General features: G+C 44.6%; 1 protein-coding gene and 1 long non-coding RNA gene across 8 annotated transcripts; one reads left to right on the forward strand and one right to left on the reverse strand.

The window, feature by feature from the left end:
- Positions 1 to 602: 602 nt before the first annotated feature.
- Positions 603 to 27,394, forward strand: NAAA (N-acylethanolamine acid amidase). Of its 7 annotated transcripts, none has more exons than XM_023222523.2 (11): positions 605 to 901; positions 1,506 to 1,670; positions 5,507 to 5,633; positions 10,429 to 10,519; positions 14,666 to 14,742; positions 19,969 to 20,141; positions 20,292 to 20,354; positions 21,113 to 21,179; positions 22,293 to 22,321; positions 26,066 to 26,183; positions 26,711 to 27,394. In XM_023222523.2, exons 1-10 carry the CDS (start codon positions 696 to 698, stop codon positions 26,145 to 26,147), a joined length of 1,080 nt encoding a protein of 359 aa, XP_023078291.1. In that variant the 5' UTR covers positions 605 to 695; the 3' UTR covers positions 26,148 to 26,183; positions 26,711 to 27,394. The 7 variants fall into 7 exon arrangements, 6 of the variants coding, with proteins under 6 accessions (XP_023078296.1, XP_023078294.1, XP_023078291.1 ...); XM_023222524.2 differs by having other exon boundaries at positions 26,066 to 26,143; XM_023222525.2 differs by having other exon boundaries at positions 606 to 901; positions 1,512 to 1,670.
- Positions 18,950 to 27,890, reverse strand: LOC111549354. The gene is made up of 2 exons (XR_002733706.3): positions 27,421 to 27,890; positions 18,950 to 20,992 (listed from the first exon to the last, which is right to left on the reverse strand). It is a non-coding gene; the product is annotated as an uncharacterized LOC111549354 (long non-coding RNA).

Genomic DNA, 27,890 nt, shown 5'->3' on the forward strand with positions numbered 1-27,890 from the left:
GTATTTTGGGAGGCCGAGGAGGGTGGATCACCTTAGGTCAGGAATTCAAGACTAGCCTCGCCAACATGGTGAAACCCTGTCCCTACTAAAAATACAAAAATTAGCCGGGTATGGTGGTGGACGCCTGTAATCTCAGCTACTTGAGACCCTTAGCCAGGAGAATCTCTTGAACCCAGGAGGCGGAGTTTGCAGTGAGCCGAGATCACGCCACGGCACTCCAGCCTGGGAAATAGAGTGAGACTACGTCTCAAACAAACAAACAAACAAAAGTTTAACTGAAAAGGCTTTCCTGACACCTTTTCGCTACTGAAAATCGTAAAGCCTCTCCCGACCGCAGCCTACACTCTTCGGGCCCAAGCAGGTGCGCTGGAACCAGGAGTTGGTGAGAAGCCGGCTGCCGGCTGCCGGCAGCCCCAGCCCTTAGCGGCCCAGCGGTCGGGGACCTCCAGGCCTGACGGAGAGGCTGGGCTATTACACCTGTAATCCCAGCACGCGGCGTCGGGGCGGGTTAGTGGATGCGCGGCAGGACGGGAGGTGTCGCCGCTCCGGCTCGCCGGTGACAGGGGCGGGCGGGTCGTGCGCTGGCCCCACCTCCAGCGATCGCGGCCCCGCCCCAGGTCCTCCTCCTCCACGGCTTAACTGGGCTCCAACAGTGGCTGCAGCTCTCTTGAGTTGCGGCCTCAGGAGCCCGAGCCATGCGGACAGTAGACCAGGAGGCGCGCCTGGGGCTTCTGCCCGTGCTGCTGCTGCTGCTGGCCGAGGCCGGGCTGTCCGCCGCCTCGCCCACAGCAGCACCGCGCTTCAACGTGAGCCTGGATGCGGCACCGGAGCTGCGCTGGCTGCCGGTGCTGCGGCACTACGACTTGGACTTGGTGCGCGCAGCGATGGCGCAAGTCATCGGGTGAGCTGGGGCCCTGGACAGGGTCTGCGGGGACGCCGGCGGTGCGGGTTGGAGTTAAACGCGCGCTGCTCAGAGTGCTTTAAACCGGGACGCTTTACTCCCCGCCACCCTTGGAGAACTGGCTTTGGCTGCCGCCCTCAGCAGTGTCGGGGTTGGGAAGAATCCAGCGCGGCAGGTTTGGCTTTCAAGTTCGGTGTCACCCGTGGCACACCAGTCCTTGAGCCATTCTGGGTCGGCGTGGCGCGCGAGTTGTCGCCCGGGCTGCATAGCTACCGAGGAGGGGCAACCGCGCCTTCCTTGCGGGCCTCACGGGCCTTCTAAGCTTGCCCCTTTGGGACCAGCCTCACTCGCCCTCCCCATCTCCAAGTTTTCTTACCTGCCGCCTCCCCTCCCTGCCCCCCACCCAGCTTCCACCCTCTGCCCGCCCCACCCCCACCCCCAGGAGGCTGCGGATTGAGTGACACGGCGCCGGGGCGGTCCACTGTCGGGAGCCGTGGCCCTGACAGTTCACGCCCTAAGGATGTAGCTCCGCTCGCAGTGCACACGAAGTCGCACGCCGCCGACCTCTGAGCGGGTCAGACGCCCTCATGCTCTTCTTTTCTAGGGATAGAGTCCCCAAGTGGGTGCACGTGTTGATCGGAAAAGTGGTCCTGGAGCTGGAGCGCTTCCTGCCCCAGCCCTTTACCGGCGAGATCCGTGGCATGTGTGACTTCCTGAACGTCAGCCTGGCGGACTGCCTCCTAGTCAACCTGGCCTACGAGTCCTCCGCGTGAGTGCCCCAAGCCGGTGCGGAGTAACGCGGGGCTTGCTGGGGCCTCCTGACACAGACTAGCGGCAGGAGACATGTTTTCCGTGTGATAAAAACAGGGTGGTGCCTGCTTGCCCAGAAACTTCCTGTGCTTCCTCGTCGCCTCTCTGGGTAAATCTGAGCTGCAGATCGTAGGCTTCGAGAGGGAAAGCAACTTCTCCCACTCAGCATTGAACTTTCCCTCTACCGGTAGCCTGGGGTTTTCTCTCCCCCAATCCAGGTAGCATCCTACTTTTAAAATTCTGCTCAAAGGCAGGGCGAGGTGGCTCACGCCTGTAATCCCAACACTTTGGGAGGCCAAGGTTGGCAGATCACGAGGTTAGGAGTTCGAGACCAGCCTGGCCAACATAGTGAAACCCCCGTCTACGAAAAACACAAAAAATTAGCCAGGCGTGGTGGCGGGCGCCTGTAATCCTAGCTACTTAGGAGGTTGAGGCAGGAGAATCGCTTGAATCCGGGAGGTGGAGGTTGCAGCAAGCCGCTATCGCACCACTGCACACCAGCCCTGGCAACAGTGCGAGACTCTGTCTCAGAAAAAAAAAAAAAAAAATTCTGCTCAAAACGTACTTTTCCAGGAAGTTTTTGAAACTAAGCCTCCTCTCATCTGTACCCTTTAGTTAACTCAGTGACCTTCCATCTCTATACTGGCAGTGGCTCATCTCTGCCTGTATTTGTTGCCCTGCATTTCTCCTTTCATGTGTGTCATGGCTGAAGTGTCTGTGTCCACCAGGGCTGGGGCGACAGGGAATGCTGCTCTAATAGGGCCAGCCAGTGTTTGGACTAGGAAGTGGGCATGATAAAATGTGCACCCAGGCTGGGCGTGGTGGCTCACGCGTGTAATCCCAGCACTTTGGGAGGCCGAGGCAGGTGAATCACCTGAGGTCAGGAGTTTAAGACCAGCCTGGCCAACATGGTGAAACCCTGTCTCTACTATTAATACAAAAAAATTACCCAGGCATGGTGACGGGCACCTGGGAATCCCAGCTACTCAGGAGGCTCAGGCAGGAGAATCACTTGAACCCAGGAGGCAGAGGTTGCAGTGAGCTAAGACAGCGCCATTGTACTCCAGCCTGGGTGACAAAGCAGGATTTTGTATCAAAAAGAAAAAGAAAAAAGTGCACCCAGAAGTGAAAGCAACATGGAGTGTGTGGTTGATCCCAGGCAGAGTGCAGGGGACCACTAAAGGTTTATGGGCTCAGTAACAGGTTCTGGAATAAAGAGAGGTTTTGACTTGGTTTCTCCCTTTAATACTTATTATTTTGCCACCAGACTAGCTTCATCTCGTAACCTCTTGTACATACTTAGAGCTTCTTGCTGCCTAAAGATGATGGGGGTAGAAAAGATCTTGGAATAATGAAACTTTACTGGCCCAGGCATTTTCCCAGAACACCTAGGCAGAGTAAGCTAAAAAGCACTGGGACTGCCTTCCTCTTCAGGAAATGCTTTCAGGCACAGAAAAAACACAGGCCTGCTAAATAACATGCCTTTCAGTTGAACTAAGTTGTTATAATTGTACCACCTCCCTCTCCTACCTCCAACTTTTTCCTATTTTTAACTTACGGCTTTCTTAATGAAAAATCACAAATCATTTTTACCCTCATCTGTTGGAGTCACCATATTCAAACAGATTAAAGCAAAAGGTCCAGTAAAAACATTCTAACTTTTGGATTTGATACTAAGGTATTTATAAAATTGCCTAATAGAAAGCACAATTCAATTCCACTAGCATTAACAAAGGAAATGCTTTCTTCTCATGTTGGAAGTAAGCCTTCTTGAATTAGAATAATACTAGCTACCCTTTATTGAGCCTACTGGGTGCCAGGTACTTCATGAACACAGCCCCATGGGGAAGATGGTATCTGTTTTGTGATGTGGAAACCAAGCCTCAAAGGGGCCACCTTGCTGGAAGTCAAGTGGCTGGTGAGTGCTAAAAGCATGGGAATCTCCAGTTCGCTGCAGTGCCTCTCAAAGCAGAGCCTGTTTCCTCATTTGTCTCCCGTGCTTGTGCACTGCTACATCACACCACAACATTTGGGCCTGATATGAAAGTATTGTTATCTTGCCAATTTTGAAAAATCGCCTTTGAGAGAGATTCTACAAACTCTGCTTTAGTACTTCCCATGTCTTACCAGTTCTCTCCCTGACCTGAACTCTTTGAAGTTAAACTCAGAAACGTTGGAGGGAGGCTGGGCACAGTGGCTCATGCCTCCTTTCCCAGCATTTTGGGAGGATAAGGTGGATGGATCTCTTGAGCCCAGGAGTTCGATACCAGGATCTGTTGAGCCCAGGAGTTTGATACCAGCCTGGGCAACATGGTAAAACCTTGTCTCTACAAAAAATACCACAAGATTAGCCAGATGTGGTGGCTTGCACCTGTGGTCCCAGATACTCAGGAGGCTGAAGTGGGAGGATCACTTGAGCCTGGGAAGTCAAGGCTGCAGAGAGCCGAGATTGTACCACTGCATTCCAGCCTGGGTGACAGAGACTCAAAAAAATAAATAAATAAATAAATAACAGAAACCTTGGAGGGAATTAAAACTGACCAAGGTTCCATCTTTATTTTATTTTATTTTATTTATTTTTGAGATGGAGTCTCACTCTGTTGCTCAGGCTGGAGTGCAGTGGCGCGATCTTGGCTCATCACAACCTCCGCCTCCCGGGTTCAAGCGATTCTGTTCCCTCAGCCTCCCAAGTAGCTGGGACTACAGGCATGCGCCACCATGCCCGGCTAATTTTTGTATTTTTAGTAGAGACGGGGTTTCACTATGTTGGCCAGGCTGGTCTCAAACTCATGACCACATGATCCATCCACCTTGGCCTCCCAAAGTGCTGGGATTACAGGCCTGAGACACCCTTCTGGTGCCTGGCACAAGTTTCCACCTTTAAACAAACAAACAAAAAGTAACACTTTTTCCTCCAATTATAAAAGTAACATGTAATCATTGTAGAAAATCAGTACATGTAGAAAAGTAAAAAAACAAAGCTAACCACCATCCTGTTATTAAAAAATGACCAGAAAAACCCTCCAGGATGTTTTCTCTCAGTTTTGTTCATATGGATATACATATTTTTCCCCTGGTATTGGACACACTATATAAATATTTTATAAATATTTTTTATAAATATATAATATTTTTTCATGTACCATTAAATATTCTCAGAGAATATGGATACTTAACAAGCCTCCTCCTCTTTTCCTCTCTATGAGCTTCTGTTCATAGAGATTCCCCCTTTTTAAAAATTATGATCTCTGTGCAAGGAGCTGGGAGAGAGACAGGAAAATTCCGTGCCAAGTCCCTTAAGAGCCAGCCATTTTCCCAAGGGGACAAAATGAAACATTGGCGAAACAATGGTTTAGTGTTACTTTATTTGCTCTGAGGAATTAATATGTGGAGAGGTGAGCTTGAGCTGGCTTTGAATCATGTGTTAAATAGAATACATGCTGCCAAGCAGAGGAAAAAGCAGAGTTCACAGGTCTCCTGAGCCCAGGATGGGTTAGTTTCACTGCAGATTTGGACTGAGGATGAAATTCTCACTTACTATGCTTAGGATGCTCTGCATGTGTGCTAAGGGCAAAGACCCGAGAAACACTGAATGAGCACAGATGAGGTGTATCCAGTTGTGTTTTTCATCTTGAATTGTTAATCTATATTTTTACAAGTGTTATAGCACATATGTCAGTCATAAGGAAGAAAAACCGTTTTACTTTGAGGATTTGTTTTACAAATGAAAAACTCCTTTTCCTTTTTTTTCTTATTTGTCTTATTCATTCATGTTGGACTTTTTCCTTTTCTCAGATTCTGCACCAGTATTGTGGCTCAAGACTCCAGAGGCCACATTTACCACGGTCGGAATCTGGATTATCCTTTTGGGAATGTCTTACGCAAGTTGACCGTGGATGTGCAATTCTTAAAGAATGGGCAGGTATAGTCCATACCGTATAAGATAAGAAATCAGAAAGATTTGCAAACTCAAGTTAGCAATCATTTGGATGGCCTGCTAACTTAAGTGTGTTATCAATATAGGACACAAAAAAATCACACCCCTGGAAAAACAAAGGCAGAAAAGAGGTTTATATCAATTATGCTTATAGGAAGGATGGTCATTTATTATTTATTATTGAGTGTCTACTTAAAGAGATCACCTAGTTTTCCATAGGCAAATCTCTTTTAGAGAGTGATCAATCATCTACTTATGCAGAGTCAGCTCTTTCCTCTGCTTTCCCATGCCCAGGCTGCTTCTGGAATATGGAGGGGCTGGGTAGTGCAATGACTAGGAACACTCAACTTTGGGATCTGACAGTCCCAGGTTTGAATCTTGATTCTATCAATTACTGTACTTCCTTTGTGAACCTGACAAATTACTCATTCCCTAATTTTGCAGACTACAACTCATGGAGGTGCGTAACTACTTTACTGAGATGTTTATAAATGTTAAATGAAGTAGTCTGTGTAAAGTTGTAGCCAAATAATAAATGGTCCTTCATTCTGCAAGTACGATTGACCCACACCACTTTCTTGTGTATGATGTTTAAAAAATTATACTTAGATTTTTTGTATATAGCATGGTCCCTTTAAAACTGTAATCTACTATATACTGTTGTCACTGTGTAAACATTTAGAGAGACAGAATTAATCAATGTTCATTGAGTACACAAAGCATGTTTTGCTGTAAAACAGAATGCAGTGTGCAACAGCCAGATTTTGGCTGTAAGGACAAGGACTGTATTCCCTTTGTTCTTTGCATTTAGGGGTTGATTCACAAATACTAAAAACTCATTTACTAACTACTCAGTCATCTGCTTTTATAAACACTTTTTTTCATAAAAAATTTAAACAGTACAGAAATATTTAAAGTAAAAGTTTCTCTTTTCCAGTCCTATTCTCTACTTCACCACTATTAATAATTTGTTTTCTAGCTGTATTAGTTTGAAAATGATTTTAAGTGGTAATGACAATATAAATGCATAATAAATTCTCAAAGGAAATCTGCTAAATATTGTTTTATTACTGAATGATGGGATAATATTATTTATTATTATTCATGTTTTTCTCCATTATTCTATAATGAGCTAATACTCTTATAAAGAGACAAAGGAATAAATGCAATGAAAATAAATTATTTCAGCTGTTCTGAAACTCACTCTAATAGTTGTTTCTTCTTTTGTTTTTGTTTTTCCTGGAGTTCCCATGAAATAATCTGTAGAGAAATAGTCTGTAGAGGTAGTTTTACTCTCAGTACTCAGGTGACTGTTACTGAATATAGACAGTTTACTCTTGGGTATTGCTTTTCTATGGAGGACTCATGGCCAAGAAATTGTTTTACGAAATTAAGAACAGGTTATCCACAAAATAATTCATCTCTCATTCTTGTCTAGTGTTTGTAATCTTAGAAGTATTTTCGGCTGGGCACAGTGGCTCACGCCTGTAATCCCAACACTTTGGGAGGCCAACGCGGGCAAATCACTAGGTCAGGAGTTCAAGACCAGCCTGGCCAATGTGGTGAAACCCCGTCTCTACTAAAACTACAAAAAAAAAAAAAAATTAGCTGGGCATTTTGATGGGTACCTGTAATCCCAGCTACTTAGGAGGCTGAGGCAGGGGAATCGCTTGAACCTGGGAGGCGGAGGTTGCAGTGAGCTGAGATCGCACCACTGCCCTCTAGCCCAGTGACAGAATGAGACTCATCTCAACAACAACAACAACAAAAGTATTGTCATACACAGGACCTCATTCGATCCCCCCAGCAGCCCTGCGAAGCAGGCATCAGTCAACATTTTTATCTTTACTTTCTAGATGAGGGAGCCTAACTTCACAGATCCAAATCACAAGGCAGAGACATGGCAGAGGTAGGGCCAGAACCCAGGCGTTGGGCCTACTGATAGTTTTCGTTGTCAAAGCTCAGCCTTAATTAGACTGTAAATTATTATTATTGTTATTATTATTATTACTGTTTTTATTTTTGAGACAGAGTCTCACTCTATCGCCCAGGCTGGAGTGCAGTGGCGCAATCTTGGCTCACTGCAACCTCTGCCTCCCGGGTTCAAGCAATTCTCCTGCCTCAGCCTCCCAAATAGCTGGGACTGCAGGAGGGTGCCACCATACCCGGCTAATTTTTGTATTTTCAGTAGAGATGGGGTTTCACTATGTTGGCTAGTCTTGAACTCCTGAGCTCAGATAATCCGCCTGCCTCAGCCTCCCAAAGTGCTGGGATTACAGGTTTGAGTCACTGCACCAGGCAATTAGGCTGTAACTTAAAATAACTTAAAATTCCCTGCTAAGGGTTTGTTTATGTTAACTGACTAGGCAGAAACAGTTGGGAAGTACAAACAGAAGTAAAGACAGATTTTCGGAGCTGCAAGATAAAATATCTTACAAATTATATCTCAAAATTATTTATAATTATGTATGGTAATTGAAAACTATGATGTGATTTTTGATCTCATAACTTCGATTTTCTCAGCCCTTCAAGAGTGACCCTGAGGGTCACAGTGTCATGCAAATAAGGTGGCCATATAATTACTTTTTATTTTCCACGTAATTACATTTGTAAGGGCTTGAGTAGTAAGGTAGACTTATTTCTACTTTACCACCATCCGTGGAGATGAGGCACTCATGGAGGCCCTCAGTAAGTCTGAGGGCTGAGGTCATTTATAAAACTAAGGCCACTGCATTCTCCCTTGTAATTCAGCCACCTAAATTATTTTTATAAGCAGATAAGGTAAAAATAAATAATTAAATGAAAAACATTACTGACCTAATTTTTCTAAGGAAAATATCAATCTAGGACTATTTATTTCTTAAAACATAACAATATTAGTTAACTTTTATCAAACAGTATGAGTCAGATACTGTTTTAAGTACTTTTTTTTTTTGAGACAGAGTCTTGCTCTGTCACAAGCTGGAGTGCAATGGTGCCATCTCAGCTCACCGCAACCTCTACCTCCTGGGTTCAAGCGATTCTCCTGCCTTAGCCTCCTGAGTAGCTGGGACCACAGGTGCACGCCACCACAGCCAGCTAATTTTTGTATTTTTGGTAGAGATGGGGTTTCACCATGTTGGCCAGGCTGGTCTCAAATTCCTGGCCTCAAGTGATCTGCCTGCCTCGGCCTCCCAAAGTGCTGGGATTATAGGCGTGAGCCACCACGCCTGGCCAAAGTACTTCTCTGAAAAATAAAATTTGGTATCAGAAATAACTGATAATGGCTAGCTGTGGTGACTCATACCTGTAATCCCAGCACTTTGAGAAGCCAATACAGAAGGATTGCTTGAGCCCAGGAGTTTGAGACCAGCCTGGGCCACACAGGGAGAACCTGTCTCTAGGAAAACCAAAAATATATATATATATATATGTGTGTGTGTGTGTGTGTGTGTGTATGCATACATATATGTCAGATTTGGTGGCATGCACCTGTGGTCCCAGCTACTTGGAAAACTGAGGTGGGAGGATCGCTTGAGCCCAGGAGGTCGAGGCCGCAGTGAATTGTGATTGCACCCCTGCACTCCAGCCTCGGTGACATATAGAGTTTGATTTTTCTCCTGCAGGTTACATAGTGGTATCTTGCAATCACTGGAGCTCGTGACCTTAATTTAAAGTGGGGGTGATGCCTATAATTCATGGGATAGTTGTGAGGATTAAATGAAAGAGCTATGTAAAAGGATTTTTAAATATTTAAAATTTAAACGTGATTATTATTGGTGAACAGTCCCACTTGTTTCTCCTAACGTCACAGAGCTTATAAAATACGTGATATTTATCTCTTATAATCAAATCAAAACAAGTTTTATTTTATTTTATTTTGAGACAGAGTTTTGCTCTTGTTGCCCAGACTGGAGTGTGATGGCACTTTTTCAGTTCACCGCAACCTCCATCTCCCAGGTTCAAGCGATTCCCCTGCCTCAGCCACCCTAGTAGCTGGGATTACAGGCATGCCCCACCATGCCCGGCTAATTTTGTATTTTTAGTAGGGTCAGGGTTTCTCCATGTTGGTCAGGCTGGTCTTGAACTCCTGACCTCAGGTGTTCCACCCACCTCGGCCTCCCAAAGTGCTGGGATTACAGGTGTGAGCCACTGCACCCAGCTTCAAAACAAGTTTTAAAGTAAGACTCCACTTGCTACTTCTAGGATGGGGCTTCTTAACCTGCTTTGTGTACCCCTTTGGTGAATAATGTTTTATAAATACATAAAATAAAACATGTGTGATTACAAAGAAAATCAGTTGTGTTGAAAACAGCCATTTCAATGTTATACTTTTTCTTAACACATTAAATAGTAAGGTTTAGCAGTGGGTCTAATAACTACCATGATTTCAAAGTAGTAAATTATGGACAGTGTTTCAAAATATCTGCAGCCAACATTGTGTATGTGAAAAAACCTGTGATTTCTACTAGTGACAAAATTATAGGCACCACTATGATTGCGTGATTTGTTGCATGCGTTCATTACAGAAGGAATTAAATTTCAGTTGGAGGTTAGTGAAAATAAAGATGCATCTTTTTTTTTCCCATCCAAGGTCACAAATCTACTAAAATCTATCTATGGACCATGCCCCCCTCCCCAGCTTAAGGTTAAGAACCTCTGTCTTAGAAGGCTATTTCAGAGTTTTATTCTATTTTGTTGGAAATATTTTTTAAAAATCCAGAAAACTGTGGGGCAAAACAGATGATTTCAGTGTATTCGATTGGAATGGTGAAATGATCCATGTATCTCTTGATTTCAGATTGCATTCACAGGAACTACTTTTATTGGCTATGTAGGATTATGGACTGGCCAGAGCCCACACAAGTTTACAGTTTCTGGTGATGAACGAGGTAATCAAAACAAACTCCTGTGTAATTTTAGCTACATTATTGTTCAGTTCTATCCAAGCACTTCCTTTACTCGCCCAACAGAACATACAGAACACCCACTATGTGGCAGGGACTTCCATCCTAGTGGGGGAAAATAATATGCGTGGAAGCAATGAAGATGATTTCGGGTAGCAACAAATGCTGCAAAGAAAGCAAAATAGGAAGCTGTGATAGAGAGTGAAGGAGGAGGTGGAGTGGTTAGTACAGGTCAGAGGGTCAGAGAAGGCCTGATCCATGTGATCCTGGAGCTAGTTCTACAGAAGCCAGGGGAAGACCATTTCTGGTGGACTTACCGCAAGGACGAAGGCCGTAGGTAGTAATAATAAGCTTGGTGGATTTCAGAAGCCAAAGAAAGTCAGTGTGATTATAGCATGGAGTAAGTGGGTAGTGACGTTAGAAGTGAAGAAGAGGCTGAAGGCATGGTGCAGGGCCACAGTGAAGAGTATGGATTTTAAGCATAATGGAAGCTGTAGGGGGATTGTAGGCCAGGGAGTGAACAGATGTGATTTATATTTTTAACTATTACTTTTGCTGCTCTGTAGAGATTGGATTGTGTTAGGTTAAGATGGAAGCAGAAGACCATTTGGAAACTACTGTGATAATCTAGGGGATATATGATGCTGTTATACAAGCAACATTTGTAAAGCACTTTCTGGTTTACCATGCACATCTTCACGTGTCTTCTTCTTAGACCCTCACAACAGTCCTGTTAGGCAGGGCTGTTATTTTTAACTCCATTCGTTAGGCAGAGAAGGACATAGGCTGTGAGATGAAATGACAGCTAGTAGTGGGAGAGGAAGTTCTCAGATTGCTCTCCTGGGTCCTGACCCAATTGCTCTGTTCATTGACATTCCCACTGCGATTCCCCAGATCTCAGGGGAACACCATTTAGTTCCACAGTATGTGGGAAACCTAGAGAGATAAGTGAGCTCTGTGTCTGTCCTCAGTGTGCAGCTGAATCAAGGAGAAGGATATATACAAGGAGTATCTTAAAGTTTAGTGTTGCTCATCTGATGAACCCTGATTGACTTCATGGTGTTGTTTTTTTGGGTTTTTGCTTGGTTTGGTTTGGTTTGGTTTTTGTTTTTGTTTTTGAGACAGTCTTGCCCTGTCGCCCAGGCTAGAGTGCAGTGGGTGATCTTGGCTCACTGCAACTTCTGCCTCCCGGGCTCAAGCGATTCTCGTGCCTCAGCTTCCTGAGTAGCTGGGATTACAAGACGTGCCACCATGCCCGGCTAATTTTTGTATTTTTGGTAGAGATGGGTTTTCACCATGTTGGCCAGGCTGATCTCAAACTCCGAACCTCAGGTGATCCACCCACCTTGGCCTCCCAAAGTGCTGGGATTACAGGTGTGAACCACAGCTCCCGGCCAGTGTGGTTGTTTATTCTTCTCTTTTTACATAAGGCTTTACCGGGAAGATGATGATTGAGTATATATCAGTGTCCACAGTAAACAATTATTTATCCTAATGTATTTCTTCCACATTTTCTCACTCCCTAAGTCTTATCAGCTCTGACAGCAGAACTAGACTGTACCTGTCCATTCTCTCTACCTCCACTGCTGAACTAGCCCCCGTCACACCTGTACTGCCTGATAACCCACCTGATCTCCTTGCTACTATGTTTACCTTCCTATAATTATTTCCCTACCCAGCAACTAGAATGGTCAGGTCGTTCCCCTGCGTAAAACCTATCGTGACAGATATCGCATGATTTCACTTATATGTGGAATCTCCAAGTTTGAACTCATAGAAGCAGAGAGTCGAATGGTGGTTGCTATGCACTGGGGAAAAAGGGAAATGGTCAAAGGGTACAAAGTTTCAGTTAGACAGGAGGAATAAGTTCTGGTGATCCACACAGCAAGGTGACTACAGTTAACAATCATGTATTATGTATTTCAAAATTGCTAGAGTGGGTTTTTAAAAAATTAATTTTGTTATTGGTACACATTACAGGTGCATATTTCGGGAGCACATGTGATAATGTGTTAAATTCATATAATCACAGAGAAATGCAAATCACATTTTTATTTCTCTTAATGATTAATGATATGGAATATCTTTTCATGTGCTTACTGGCCATTTGTATATCTTCTTTGGAGAAATGTCTATTCAAGTCCTTTGTCCAGTTTTTGTTTGTTTGTTTGTTTGTTTTGAGACAGAATCTCACTGTCTCAAATCACACATTCATAAATGCACTATCATATATGCATGATCTGATTGTGATATGTGTTACTTTAAATATTTGTCTTTTCTTTACACTAGAAGCAGTCAAATTCTAGCTATTTTTTGGTGGGGGGTCGTTAAAAAATTAAAAAATTTTTTTTTTTTTTTTTAGTAGAAACAAAGTCACACTATATTACCCCGGCTGGTCTCAAACTCCTGAGCTCATGCAATCCTCCTGCCTCAGCTTCCCAAAGTGCTGGGATTACAGGAATGAGCCACTGCACAAGGCCTGGGTTTTTTTTTTTTCTTTTTCTTTGTTTTCTTAAGACAGAGTCTTACTCTATTACCCAGGCTGGAGTACAGTGGTGGGATCTTGGCTGACTGCAGCCTCAATCTCCTAGGCTCAAGTTATCCTCCCACCTCAGCCTTCTGAGTAGCTGGGACTACAGGCATGTGCCATCATGCCTGGCTAATTTTTGTAATTTTTGTAGAGGTAGGGTTTTGCCATGTTGCCCGGGCTGGTCTAAAACTCCTGGGCACAAGTGATCCACCCACCTTGATCTCCCAAAGTGCTGGGATTACAGGCATAAGCCACTATACCTGGCCAATAGTAGCCATCTTAATGGGTATGAGGTAGCATCTCATTGTAGTTTTCATTGCATTTCTCTAATGATTAATGATATGGAATATCTTTTCATGTGCTTACTGGCCATTTGTATATCTTCTTTGGAGAAACGTCTATTCAAGTCCTTTGCCCATTTTTTTTTTTTGTTTTGACATAGAGTCTCACTCTGTCACTCAGGCTGGAGTGCAGTGACTCAATCACAGCTCACTGCAGCCTTGACCAACAGCGCTCAAGCAATCCTCCTGCCTCAGCCTCCCCAGAAGCTGGGACTACAGGCATGTGCCACCATGCCTGGTAATTTTTAAATTTTTTGTAGAGATGGGTTCATTATTTTCCCCAGGCTGGTCTAAAACTCTTGGGCTCAAGCACTTCTCCCACCCGGTCCTCCCAAAGTGTTGGGATTATAGGCGTGAGCCAACACATCTAGTGCTTTGCCCATTTTTTAATTGGAATGTTTATTTTGTTGAATTTTAGGAGTTCTCTAAATACTCTGGATAGTAATCCCTTATTGTTGTACATATTTTCTCTCAATCTGTGAATTGCCTTTTACTCTGTTGATACCGTCTTTTTTTTTTTGAGACAAGAGTCTTGCTCTGTCACCCAGGTTGGAGTGCAGTGGCCCGATCTTGGCTCACTGCAACCTCTGCCTCCCGGGTTCAAGCAATTCTCCTGCCTCAGCTTCCCGAGTAGCTGGGATTACAGGCTCCTGCCACCATGCTCGGCTAATTTTTGTATTTTTGGTAGAGACAGGGTTTCACCATGTTGGCGAGGCTGGTCTTGAACTCCTGACCTCGGTGGATTCGCCCACCTCGGCCTCCCAAAGTGCTGGGATTACAGGCGTGAGTTACTGCGCCTGGCCGATACTGTCTTTTAATGCACAGAATTTTAAAAATTTGTCCATTTTTTTCTTGTATTGCCATTACTTATCCTTGAATGAAAATTTTTGTTTGGCAATGAATCCCCTAACAGACTTTTAAAAGTTGTCCAAAAATAATTCTGGCAAATGATTGCAAATTTGTATTTTTTTTAAATGTGCGCACAAATCACAGGTGTGGAAGATTCACGTTCTCTACGTTCTTCCTAATATTTATTAAGACACCACCCTTGACAGCTACATAATTTTATTTTGTCTGGTGTAATTAATAGAATTATTTCCTTTAACATAATTATCATTGTATCCTGGTACAAAAGATTCTGCTTTCAAAACTTGAGTGAATATCTATATTCCCTTGCTAAAATGACATATCTGTTGCATGTGTGTATACACACACACACACACACACACACATATATAACATATATACTCAACTTGGCAGATAAAGGCTGGTGGTGGGAGAATGCTATCGCTGCCCTGTTTCGGAGACACATTCCAGTCAGCTGGCTGATCCGTGCTGTGAGTATATTTAATGTGGAGCCCTCCTTAACTCCACTTCCACCTTCTAAACTGTTCTGTGTCATTTAACAATGTTGCTTTTAATGTAAGGAGCTCCTTAAAAGAAGAAGCATCTAAATGTTTGCAAAGTGCATATAAACCTTTTTGATAAATGTCAAAGATAAAGCCAGACACTAGTTAAAATGGTAAGGACAGATTGTAATCAGTATAAGCTATTGCAGTAAGGAAGAGTCCAGTGTGAACTGAGTTCAACTTTGGTTTGTGCAGAGGTGATGGGTATTTTAAAAGGAGGTGAGGGAACAGGAGCTTAGGAAAATCAGAAAAGTGAAAAGTGGAAAGGAGGGGTTGGTTCATGTGAAACCAATTTGAGTTTGCTAACTAGAACTTAGAAGTTACGCTCCAGGCTGGGCACGGTGGCTCGCACCTGTAATCCCACTTTGGGAGGCCGAGGCAGGCAGATCTTGAGGTGAGGAGATCGAGACCATCCTGGCTAACACAGTGAAACCCTGTCTCTACTTAAAATACAAAAAATTAGCCGGGCGTGATGGCGGGCACCTGTAGTCCCAGCTACTCGGGAGGCTGAGGCAGGAGAATGGCATGAACCTGGGAGGTGGAGCTTGCAGTGAGCCGAGATCGCGCCACTGCACTCCAGCCTGGTCAATAAGAGCGAAACTCCATCTCAAAAAAAAAAAAAGGAAAAGAAGTTTTGCTCCTACCCTCCCACAGAACCAGGGAGACGGAGACAGAGGCCCTACCTTCAGGTGTTGGCTGAAACAAATGTCAAATTATTTTGACAGCCTGAAGTTTTCTCAGACAGGCACTTTAAGGGGGCTTAGTCATCTGAGAGATGTGGCCTTGAGCTGTTAGAAACTATTAGTATTTGTTTGAGTCTTTATAAGCCAGGGTCAAGGTGTAATAGAGAAGAGGGCTCAGAGAAGCCTGGCTAGAGTTTGGTCAAGGAGAGAATCTTTGTCATAGGCCAGAGTTTTCCACAATAGCTGATTGAGATAGGAGATAATATTATGCTCTTCTACAGAGACAGATGTACTTTCCTTTTAAAATCTCCATTTGAGGCCGGGCGCGGTGGCTCAAGCCTGTAATCCCAGCACTTTGGGAGGCCGAGACGGGCGGATCACGAGGTCAGGAGATCGAGACCATCCTGGCTAATATGGTGAAACCCCGTCTCTAATAGAAAATACAAAAAAAAAACTAGCCGGGCGACGAGGCGGGCGCCTGTAGTCCCAGCTACTCGGGAGGCTGAGACAGGAGAATGGCGTGAACCCAGGAGGTGGAGCTTGCAGTGAGCTGAGATCCGGCCACTGCACTCCAGCCTGGGCGGCAGAGCAAGACTCCGTCTCAAAAAAAAAATAAAAATAAAAATAAAAAATAAAATCTCCATTTGCAAATATCCAGACTAGCAAAGCAAATGCATTAGAAGGTAGCTATGCACATAACAAAAGGAACATCTGCTCTACAAGAACCTATTAAAATGTGCTGGGTTCCAGGCCATATCTACAGTAGTCTCCCCTTATTCTTGGTTTCTGTTACCCACAGTCAACTGTGGTCCAGAAATATGAAATGGAAAATTTCAGAAATAATTCATCATTTTAAAATTGCACAATATTCTGAATAGTGGGATGAAATCAGTCACCTAGTAATTGTCTCAATTATCAGACTGTCACTGCATCGCAGTGCTTGTGTTCAAGGAACCCTTATCGTACTTAATAATTTGCCACAAAGTGCAAGGATAGAGATGCTGGCAACTTGGGTATGACAAAAAGAAGCTGTAAGGTGCTTCCTTTAAGTGAAAATGAAACAGCATCGTTTGTCCAGGGTGATACCTGAGATTTGTCGTCTCAGGGCCACAGAAAACTAGAATGCGGACACACCAGAGTGAGGTTAAGAGTGGAAATTTAATAGGCGAAAGAAAGAGAAGAGCTCTCTGCAGCAAAGAGAGGTCCCAAAAAAATGAGTTCCACGGGGAAATGCAGGAGGTTTTATGGATGAGCTTGAGGAGGCGGTATCTGATTTACATAGGGCAGGAAAGATTGGTTGAACCAGGTATGCCATTTGCATAGGGCACGAAAAGCTGTCTTTCCCCACCCTAATCTTTTATTGTGCAGATGGATTCTCTACCTGGCTGGTGCCATGTTGCCTGCTTCTTTACTGTACACATGGTGACAAAGAAAAGGGAAAATGGGCCGGGCGCGGTGGCTCACACCTGTAATCCCAGCACTTTGAGAGGCCGAGGCGGGTGGATCACCTGAGGTCAGGAGTTGGTGAAACCCTGTTTCTACTAAAAATACAAAAATTAGCCGGGTGTAGTGGCGGGTGCCTGTAATCCCAGCCCCTTGGTTGGCTGAGGCAGGAGAATCACTTGAATTCAGGAGGCAGAGGTTGCAGTGAGCCGAGATCGCACCACTGCACTCCAGCCTGGGCCACACAGCAAGACTCTGTCTCCAAAAAAAAAAGAAAAAAGCAGGGAAGATGGAGCCTCCATTTTGAACATGCCTGGCCCCCAGGTAGCCCTTTTCTGTTGGCACAGCTGCTGGCATTCACCTGTGCAAGCTTCCAGCTTGCTTATATCTGTGTTTGCAGCTCCATTTTTCAGGCTGCTCTTCGTTAGAAAAGAATAACTTCTTGGGCTACTTTTTGTTAGAAAGGAAGCCTTGCCAAAGACTCTTTTACCCTATCTGCCTAAATAATTTATTTCTATCTCCTGTATCAAAAAGGTAAAAGTTCTTGGTAAGGAAAGAAAAAAATCCTTATGCTGAGGTTGCTATGTTCTCTGGTAAGGACGAATCTGCTGAGTGTGATGGTGCTCGCCTGCAGTCCCAGACACTCAGGAGGCTGAGGTGGGAGGATCCCTTCTGCCCAGGAGTTCAGGTCCAACAGACAACATATTGAGACCCCATGTCTGAAAAGAAGTAAATAAATAAAATAACAAAAGAAATCTCTGGGACCTAGACTGAAAAAAAAAAAAAAAAAAAAAAAGGAAAGAAAGAAGAAAGAAACCCCATGTCTATTAGCAGTCACTGCCCATTCCCTCCATTTCCTGAGATGGATGAGGCATTTGCACTCCCTGACTTTGTCACCTGGGTAAAATAAGTCACCACTGCCTTCATTATTTTTTATTGATGTTCTTTTGCTTTGTTGTCACAGGTTAGAGGCAATGAATTTTATGGTAGTTGGGGGATGGTATAGGCAACATAAGCAAACTAATATTTCATCACTCCTATTACCTTTGCAATGGCCTGGGGAAAATGTCCTCTTTGCCCTCTGAAGGTTCACTGAAAAGTCAACTCACAAAAGGCAGATTAATTGAAAAGGCATACAAATTTATTTAACATGTACATGACATAGGAGTCTTCAGAATGAAGACCCAAAGATACAGGGGAAGGCCGGGCGCGGTGGCTCAAGCCTGTAATCCCAGCACTTTGGGAGGCCGAGACGGGTGGATCACGAGGTCAGGAGATCGAGACCATCCTGGCTAACACGGTGAAACCCCGTCTCTACTAAAAAAATACAAAAAAACTAGCCGGGCGAGGTGGCGGGCGCCTGTAGTCCCAGCTACTCCGGAGGCTGAGGCAGGAGAATGGCATAAACCCGGGAGGCAGAGCTTGCAGTGAGCTGAGATCCGGCCACTGCACTCCAGTCCGGGCGACAGAGCGAGACTCCGCCTCAAAAAAAAAAAAAAAAAAAAAAAAAAGATACAGGGGAAGTTGTCCAGTTTTATGCTCAGGTTTAACAAAGTATGGAATGCCATGTAGAAATATGATTGGACAAAAAGGTAGATCCAGTGCTAATAAATGGAGTGGGGAAACCCAGCTAGGCCTGTCTGTCTAGATTCTTCTTGGCCTCTCTGACCATACATTTCCTTCTTCTGGGTACAGGGCAGCATCCTCTCTGGAAAGGGATCATATGACCTACAGTCAAACAAGTTAGGACAGATCATTTCTTTTTTTTTTTTTTGAGACAGGGTCTCACTCTGTCGCCCAGGCTGGAGTGCAGCAGCGCAATCTCAGCTCACTGCAACCTTCACTTCCTGGGTTCAAGCAATTCTCCCACCTCAGCCTCCCTCAGTAGCTAAGTATAAGGCAAGCAAACTCTACAAAGCCCTGCCATGGGTTTTGTAGAGTTTTCTTGCCTTATACTTACTGCTATTAGGGTTTATGGTGCTGAATGATGGAGCCTTTGCAGATACCAATATCTTGAATTGTTCTTTTATTTGACCCTGTCACCACCTCCACCCTTGACAATGTGCCCTGGCAATATCCAGGATGGGTGAGCATACAATGTACTTCCTTTAAAACATGGCGGCAGAATGGTTGTGAAGGTGGAGACAGGAAGAGCAGGCCCTCCACCGAAGGATATTCTTGAGCAGATCAGCACTGGGAAGGAGCCCATATGGAATCTGAAGATTCAGGGAGTGATCCCCTTAAGTATCCTTGCCACAGGCCTTTGGAAGTCTTCCTGGGCCCTCAGGGTGTCTGAACACCTATTAAGCTCAGGGCCCTAATGTAGCACATGCTCTTTCATCCCCAAACCTTTGCCAGTCTAGTCCATCGAACTAGAACCCTCCTCCCCACTGCCACTCCTCACCCTGCAACCACCACTTTCACCACTCACTTGTGTTTGTCTCTTTGGCTTCAGTTCATGTGATGCTTCCCTGCAGTACTTCTTCCACTGCCTTTGGTGAGGATGGGTCCCCTACGGTGACATCCATAGCATCTTCCCCTATGTGAACACTCATTACACTGTGTCACCATTGGCTGTTGACTTTTCTGTCTTCCTCAGAGGTTTGGGGAGAATAGGACCAGTCGACTCATTCACTGCTCTATCCCCACACCAGCACAGTGCCTGGCACAGAGTAGGTATTCAAGAAAACCCTGTTGAAATAATAAATGAATGAAGAAGCATGAGGAGTCCTTTGTGAGGGCGATCTGCCTGGAGAGCACACAGCCCATGTTTGCTGAGCCAGGCCTAGGACTTGTCAACAGTTCTCTCCTCCTGTCAGAAATTCCTGCTGCTCCTGGCACCCCCTTTGAAGCTGAAATTTCTTCCGTCTTAGGAGCCCTGATTGCAAGAGGATAAGGTCAGAGCAAATCAAAGTGATAGTCATGACATAACGTTATCAGGAGAATGTGCTTTGGATCATTTTTGCATCATCTGGTACGGACCCAGCTGCAGGTGAGGTTGCTCATGCAAGTTCTTCTTTTTGTTCAGACCCTGAATGAGTCAGAAAACTTCGAAGCAGCTGTTAAGAAGTTGGCCAAGACTCCCCTCATTGCTGATGTTTATTACATTGTTGGTGGCACATCCCCCCAGGAGGGGGTGGTCATCACAAGGAACAGAGATGGCCCAGCAGACATTTGGCCTCTAGATCCTTTGAATGGAGCGTAAGTAGAACTGAAACCTCTGGTCATTCTGTATCAAATAATCATGTTTTTAAATTGGTGGAATGAGGGGTATTTAAAATTTGTTCATATGTCTCTTTTGCTATGTCGTAATTTGTCGTGGATAAGACAAGATGATGTGCTCTGTTATAGGTGGTTCCGAGTTGAGACAAATTACGACCACTGGAAGCCAGCACCCAAGCAAGATGACCGAAGGTAGGCTGCTATGTGCTTTCTGGTTTGCAGTGTTTTCTCGTGGTCAGGAGAATATGCCCATTCTGTTGCAGGAACCGGCAAGACCTATGGGTGTCATCCTCTCCCAAAAAATGTACCTGGGCCCCTTCACCAGTGCCTTGGCCTGGAAGGGAGTGTTGTGCAGAGGAAAGCAATGGGCAGAGCCTCTCAGCAGCTGGGTGGGTGTTGGGAGGGTCTCAGGGTCAGGAGACCTAGAGCCCACCACCAGCTCTGCTAATGACTCACTGGGTGGCTCTCGGGCCTCTGTTTATCCATCTGTAAAATGAAAGCAAAGGGCCAGGTTCATGGTCTTCTAGGCAAGATACTTTTAGAAGGAAATTATTTCCCTTATTTAAATAATAAACCAGTCAAGGGTTTTTATTGTCCCTTCAAGTTGTAAACATTCTATAATTATAAGTCAGCACAGTTCCAAAGTGCAGGTAGCTATATATGCTGCCTTGGCTTTACTGCCTCACAAGTTTGGCCACTGTTCAGTTCTGCAGCCACACATTTTCATCATCCCAGCTTTCTTGAGCAGATGGTGCCAACCGTCCCAGCTGCTGGATAAATTCCGCCGTGGTGAGCTGGGCCTCAGCAGGAAACAGGCTTGGGGCCAGAATCTGTTTTGGAGAAAGGGAGATAATGAGACTAGAGCTTGCATTGTGCCTCACAAAAATGACAGCTGATGGGCTTCAGTGCTTGTTGAAGTGCCAGGTGACCTTCGACCATTGTCCTTACAGAACACCTGCCATCAAGGCCCTTAATGCTACGGGACAAGCAAACCTCAGCCTGGAGGCACTTTTCCAGGTAACTTGTGTCACAGTGTCGCGCTTACCCAGGATGTTTGGTGTTTTGTTAATAGTGAATATGAAAAACTCCGTGAAATCCTCTGGTAGGTGAAAATGTTAGGGTAAAAATTTTATTTGGTTGAAATCATTTATTAAAAGTGGTGGCTCACGCCTGTAATCCCAGCACTTTGGGAGGCCAAGGTGGGCAGATCACGAGGTCAGGAGATCGAGACCATCCTGGCTAACATGGTGAAACCCCATCTCTACTAAAAATACAAAACATTAGCCAGGTGTGGTGGCGGGCACCTGTGGTCCCAGCTACTCAGGAGGCTGAGGCAGGAGAATGGTGTGAACTGGGAGGCGGAGCTTGCAGTGAGCCAAGATCGCACCACTGCACTCCAGCCTGGGTGACAGAGCAAGACTCCGTCTCAGAAAAAAAAAAAAGCTATATGCTTCTATATAAGTTAAAATGTCCATCTTCACCAAAGTTTTTCTTTATGTTAAAAAGAAAAAGGCATAGCTGTAATATATGTTCATTATTTAAAAGAAAAAAAGAGAAAGAATTAAAAAGTCAGGCCGAGTGCAGTGGCTCACACCTGTAATCCCAGCACTTTGGGAGGTCAAGGCAGGAGGATCACTTGAGGTCAGGATTTGGAGACCAGCCTGGCCAAAATGGTGAAACCCTGTCTCTACTAAAAATGTAGAAACTAGCCAGGCATGGTAGTGTGTGCCTGTAATCCCAGCTACTCGGAAGGCTCAGGCAGGAGAATCGGTTGAACCTGGAGGTGGAGGTTGCAATGAGCCAAGATCATGCCACTGCACTCTAGCCTGGGTGAAACAGCAAGACTCTGTCTCAGAAAAAAAGTCTATAACTATCACCTCAAGATACACTAAAGAGTGGTTATGTTCTTTCTACAGACATTCTTTTTTTTTTCTTTTTTAGTAGAGACAGGGTCTCTCTATGTTGCCCCGGCTGGTCTTGAACTCCTGAGCTTGAACAGTCCTCCCACATCAGCTTCCCAGAGTGCTGAGATTACAGGCCTGAGCCACTGCACCTGGCCCTCCATAGATATTCTTTGTGTATTTCTTCTAGCATGTAATCTTCTCTATAATATGACTTTGTCCTATGCAGGTTTTGTCGGTGGTTCCAGTTTATAACAAGTAAGTGACTTGTTAAACATGTCTGTTCACACATCACTCCAGAACAGTGAACTCACTCATGCACTCTTTGGCTCAGCAAGGATCTGAGGGCTCCTGTAACCCGGCTGTGGGGGCACTCCTGTGGGTACAGCAGCGAGCAAAATCAAGTCTCTGCTCTCATGGGACTAATATGGGTAGGGTAGGGGTGGGGGGTGATAAACAAATATAAATCAGGTGAGAAGTCCATGAAGAAATCCAAAGGTAAAGAGAATAGAGTGACCCTGAAGGAGGCTCTGGGAATTTTTTTTTTTTTTTGAGTCTCCTGTGTCCCCTAGGCTGGAGTGCGGTGGCTCAATCTCAGCTCACTGCAAGCTCTGGCTCCCAGGTTCACACCATTCTCCTGCCTCAGCCTCCCGAGTAGCTGGGAGTGCAGATGCCTGCCACCACGCCCGGCTAATTTTTGTATTTTTTTAGTAGAGACAGGGTTTCACCGTATTAGCCAGGATGGTGTCGATCTCCTGACCTCATTATCTGCCTGCCTCGGCCTCCCAAAGTGCTGGGATTACAGGCATGAGCCACCATGCCCGGCCAGCTCTGGGAATTTTAAATTCAAACTTGGCCTGCCATAGTGTTGTCAAACTAGGAGGAAAAACACTTTGACTGGCTGACCTCTTGATTCCTACATTTGAAATATTCTGGCAGTGAGGTGTTCCTCCTAACTCAGTTGTAGCTGTAGACAGCCTTCACCTGTTAGGAGCTCCTTAGAAATAAACTCTGAATACCTTTGATTTTCTTTTATCTTCCTGAGGAATTTCCACTATCTCTGATGCCGTTCCTTGTTCCACTGACAATTCACTAAGTTAATGTTCTTTTTTAGCCTGTACCCTTGATAGCAGCATTCTGTGAGCAATGGTTTCTCTAGTCTATAGTCTAGGATTTTTATCCACATACTTTTTTCTTCTTTTTTTTTTTTTAAGTGAAAGCAGGCCAGGTGTGGTGGCTCACACCTGTGATCCCAGCACTTTGGGAGGCCGAGGCAGGTGGATCACTTGAGGTCAGGAGTTCGAGACCAGCCTGGACAACATAATGAAACACCGTCTCTATGAAAAATACAAAAATCAGCCAGGCGTGACGGTGCACGCCTATAATCACAGGTACTTGGGAGGCAGCATCTGGAGAATCGCTTGAACCTGGAAGGTGGAGGCTGCAAGTGAGCTGAGATCATGCCACGGCACTCTAGCCTGGGCAGCAGAGCGAGACTGTGTCTCAAAAAAAAAAAAAAAAGAAAAAAGAAAAAGAAAAGAAAACTAATTAGTCAGTATTCTGCTACTCAAACAAGTGAGCTATTTGGGTAACAAAGCATACCCAGTGGTCTGCTAGTAAGCCAGCTCTTTGTGTGAGAAGGGACAAACAAAAAAATTCCCAAATTTGTAGCATTTGTTGACTTCCATGGTGTGAATACTCCCACATGGCTGATTTCAAGCTTACAGTTGGCTCATACACTTCCTGCATATTTAAGAATTGGCCCTCACCAGCCTGTAGGAGCCAGCTCCAATGCACTACTGACTGTACGCTTCATAGCAGGGCACAGTTTTGCCCTTTTAATAGTCATTTTTTAAATGGGGGTTAATAAACTATTTTTGTGTTCTTACAGTTTTTTTAGGTAATTATGGAAGTGATGAATAGATCTGTCTGGGCGCAGTGCCTCACACCTGTAATCCTAGCACTTTGGGAAGCCAAGGCGGGTGGATCACTTGAGGTCAGGAGTTGGAGACCAGCCTGGCCAACATGATGACACCTAGTCTCTACTAAAAATACAAAAATTAGCTGGGCATCGTGGCGCATGCCTGTAAAGCCCAGCTACTCGGGAGGCTGAGGCAGGAGAATCGCTTGAATCCAGGAGATGGAGGTTGCAGTGAGCCAAAATGGCACTCCAGCCTAGGCGACAGAGGGACACTCTGTCTAAAAAAAAAAAAAAAATGAATATATCTTTTAAAAATTAGTATTATAATAAATAGTTAAATTTATTTTAATAGAACGAAGCATTTTATCTGCTTTGAACAGCCCTTATAATTCTACATGGTGGCAGTGGCCAATTGTCTGTATTATAATTGAGTTAAGCATTCTCCAGTTGTTATATCTTCCTTTATTAAAACTCTGAAATAAACATATTTGTTTGCCTCTCCCCTGCTTACTTTCAGATTATTTCCCTTGACTGAATTCCCAGAAGTAGGATTATTGAGTTAACAGCTGTGAATGTTGAAATGGTTTCTGAAATGGTTTGGTCAAAATACAATTGTTAGAAATTATAAACAGTTCACCAAGTAGTGTTTTGCTCTGTTGTATACTTGAAAACTCAAGAGAAACTGCATTTAAGTAACAATCACTATGGAGCCAGAATTAACACAGACTTCTGACTCTCAGGACCTTTATGTGTAATGATTAACCTCAACCGAGGCTGTTCAGTTGTGTGAGGTTAATAGAAATAAGTGTAACAGTAAGAAAAAGAAAACAGAAAAACAACAAAAAAGTAGTCTGAACAAAGGCAGTTAGCTCTATGCTGCTCCCTTGTGCTGTGCTGCAGAATTACAGCCACCTGCCATACAACTCCATCCTCTGCTGTGGCTCATCAGCAGAGAAAATACTAAACCAGTGCAGGAGAATAGAACCATGAGTAAAGTAAACGAGCAACTAAGGTCCTGTTCAGGGAACCTCCATTACCCTTGGACGAGCTCTGCACTTGCTTATAGTGCTGTCTTTAACTGAGTGTATGATTTAGCTGTGGACCCAGTGCTACTAATTCTGCCTGTTTTCTGAACAACCCAGCTCCGATATTTTGCACATGCACCTCAGTTGGATTCCAAGACAAGTGTGTGTGCATGTGGGCACATGTGCTCAAGTTGTTTAGGTCTCTTCCTATACGGAATGTGGAATCAATGACACTATACTTTTCATCCTTAGATCTGGGCAAGGTGGAGGGGTGGGGCAGGTGCCTTGATCCTGGAGCTTTAGAGGCCCTCCTCTGGAATTCCTCTACTTGTGATACCACCCCCCAAACCATGGTGTAAGGAATCTGCTGGACCAAGGGCATTTGCCCACCTAGAGTCTGCCCAAGTACCCAGGACCCTGTAATTCTCAGCCTGAACAGCCCCACCTCCACTTCCAGGGTTTGTGTTTTCCTCTTCCCTGGGTGGTATTCTCCTGATGGTGGTGCACGGCCACTGAGGGAGAGCACAGGGGTAGGTGCTTGCTGGGGAATGTGAAGGTGGTGATGTCACATGTATGCAAGTAAGGCCCTTGGGGGTACCACAGAGCCAGGGTGAGGGCCCAGGCTTGGTCTCCCCCACTGCCTTGGGGTAGAGCTCTGAGGAGTCTGAGATTTTATTTATTTATTTTTTATGAGACACAGTCTCACTCTGTTGCCCAGGCTGGAGTGCAGTGGCGCAATCTCGGCTCAGTGCAACCTCCGCCTCCCAAGTTCAAGCAATTCTCCTGCCTCAGCCTCCCTAGTAACTGGGATTTCAGGCACCACCACACGCGGCTAATTAAGTCTGAGAGTTTTAAGTTCCAACTTGGCCTTCCACAGTGTTGTCAAAGTAGCAGGAAAGAGCACTTTGACCTCTTGATTCATAGAATTAAAATATTCTGGCATAAAGGGCCTTGTCCCAGATCCCAGGTGTTAGGGAAGCACTTGGTCATTTTCTTCCCTCTCTGGCGTATTAGAGAAAATGATGTGTACATAAAATTTCCTCTCATTATTTTCAGCCTCACGATTTATACTACGGTAATGAGCGCCGGTAGCCCGGACAGGTACATAAGTAGGATCAGAAACCCAAGTCGAAAGTAAGTCAGCAGAAGAGCGAGTTCACCCGTGCTGTGAAAGGTTTGTTGTTACTATTGTTTTAGGGAGATGTGGGGAGGTGGGTGTGTGCTGGTATTTCTCACAGAGGATGGTAACGTCCTTAAAATGTATACATATATAATATTTTCTGCCAAGCATCTAGCATTGTCATTTGTGTCAGATTGTCATCATTAGATATTTTATTTGGAATTGTTTGTATGAAAACCAATCTTCGGCCAGGCATAGTGGCTCATGCCTGTAATCTCAGCACTTTGGGAGGCAGAGGCAGGTGGATCACTTGGGGTCAGGAGTTCGAGACCAGCCTGGCCAACATGGTGAAACCCCATCTCTACTAAAACTACAAAAAACTGTTAGCCAGGTGTGGTGGCGAGCACCCAAACTCCCAGCTACTCAGGCGCTGAGGCAGGAAAATTGCTTGAACCCAGGAGGTGGAGTTTGCAGTGAGCTGAGATCATACCACCCAGCCTGGGAAACAGAGTAAGTCTCCATCTCAAGAAAAAAAAAAAAATCAGTCTTTGAATTAAATGCATATTTTTCTTCCCTTACAGATGATTTTTTGAAAGGAAATTCTTGAAGAGCTGCACCTTAAAAAATCAGAGAAAGTGAAAGTATTGTATTATGTTACGAACAATGCAGGCTCCTTCCTCGTTTAACTTTTCAACCTTGCGAAGTGAGGCCAGAAGATCGATTTCAAATTTGTGGTAAAGCCTGTAATGGACATTGTCCTGCACCTGCTTCCCTTCGTGGTTTGCCTCGATCCTCTCTAAGCTTCTATCCTGGCCTGAATAACTCAAAGATAATTGGTCTCAGAGTTCAAGCCATATCCTCAGACCTTATTTCCCTCTTCTCATAATTCTGCCATCATACCTTTGCTTCTCCACTAATGAAATGAGCTGGCAAGACCTCTGTTCATTGTGAAGTGCTTCTGAAAGAGCCTAAAAAAAGGCTCATCTGAAAGAAATGGAGAGCTCTATTTCGAACCAAGCCTGTTTGAATGTGTGTTAGTCTGATCTTTGATCATGTACTTCCATGTAATGGGAGTCTTGTTTTTTATAATGTTTCTAATGTTTTATTGAAAAACCTATGGACCTCCTTCTTTCTCAACAGCTACTTTCTTACTGCTTTTTGAAAATAATGTGCAACCAAATTGTTTCTTAATATCACATAATTAAGTAATAAAATGTCAAAAGAAATGTTGGCAAGAAGAATTAAAAAATTTTCCAAGAAATTTAGCGTTGTGTTCTCCCTGCTTTCTTACCTCTGAAGTCTTGTGGTTCTGAACGGCTGTCCTGAGAAAGCAGCTCTCTTAGTTGTGATGTTATTTAAGTGTCAGGATTCAAGGGAATGAACAGCTGCTTTGTAGAGTTTGATTTTTCACATGTGCATGAAAGAAATACCCTAGAGGATGAAGTCAGAAAAGGTTGAAAGTGTAAATGAAAATGTGACTGAGGCGGCACTCAATCCATTAGAGGTTTCTTTTGCCAAGATTGAGGACGTGCCTGGGAAAAAGAAACACCAGTCACAGGAGGACCTGTCCTATGCTTTTCCCAAAGAGGATTTGGGGAACTTCAGTATTTAAAGGGGAAAGAGCAAGCAGGAGGGGGGAAGAAAAGGAGGGTAGACAGTGAGGCAAGTGGTTACATCCTTGTGAGCTCTTATTATTGGTGCTCAGTGAATCTACATTTAGCACATGAAAAGAAGGAAATGGAGGGAAAGTCAGTGATACAT

This window comes from Piliocolobus tephrosceles, chromosome 3 (genome assembly GCF_002776525.5).
Source record: "Piliocolobus tephrosceles isolate RC106 chromosome 3, ASM277652v3, whole genome shotgun sequence".
Classification (NCBI taxonomy): domain Eukaryota; kingdom Metazoa; phylum Chordata; class Mammalia; order Primates; family Cercopithecidae; genus Piliocolobus; species Piliocolobus tephrosceles.

Excerpts from the sequence above, each read along its gene's own strand:
- NAAA (XM_023222523.2), top strand. The coding sequence starts at position 696 with ATGCGGACAGTAGACCAGGAGGCGCGCCTGGGGCTTCTGCCCGTGCTG. Across the intron at positions 14,743-19,968 it reads TCAGCTGGCTGATCCGTGCT|ACCCTGAATGAGTCAGAAAA; the intron begins GTGAGTATATTT and ends CTTTTTGTTCAG. Across the intron at positions 22,322-26,065 it reads GTGGTTCCAGTTTATAACAA|CCTCACGATTTATACTACGG; the intron begins GTAAGTGACTTG and ends CATTATTTTCAG.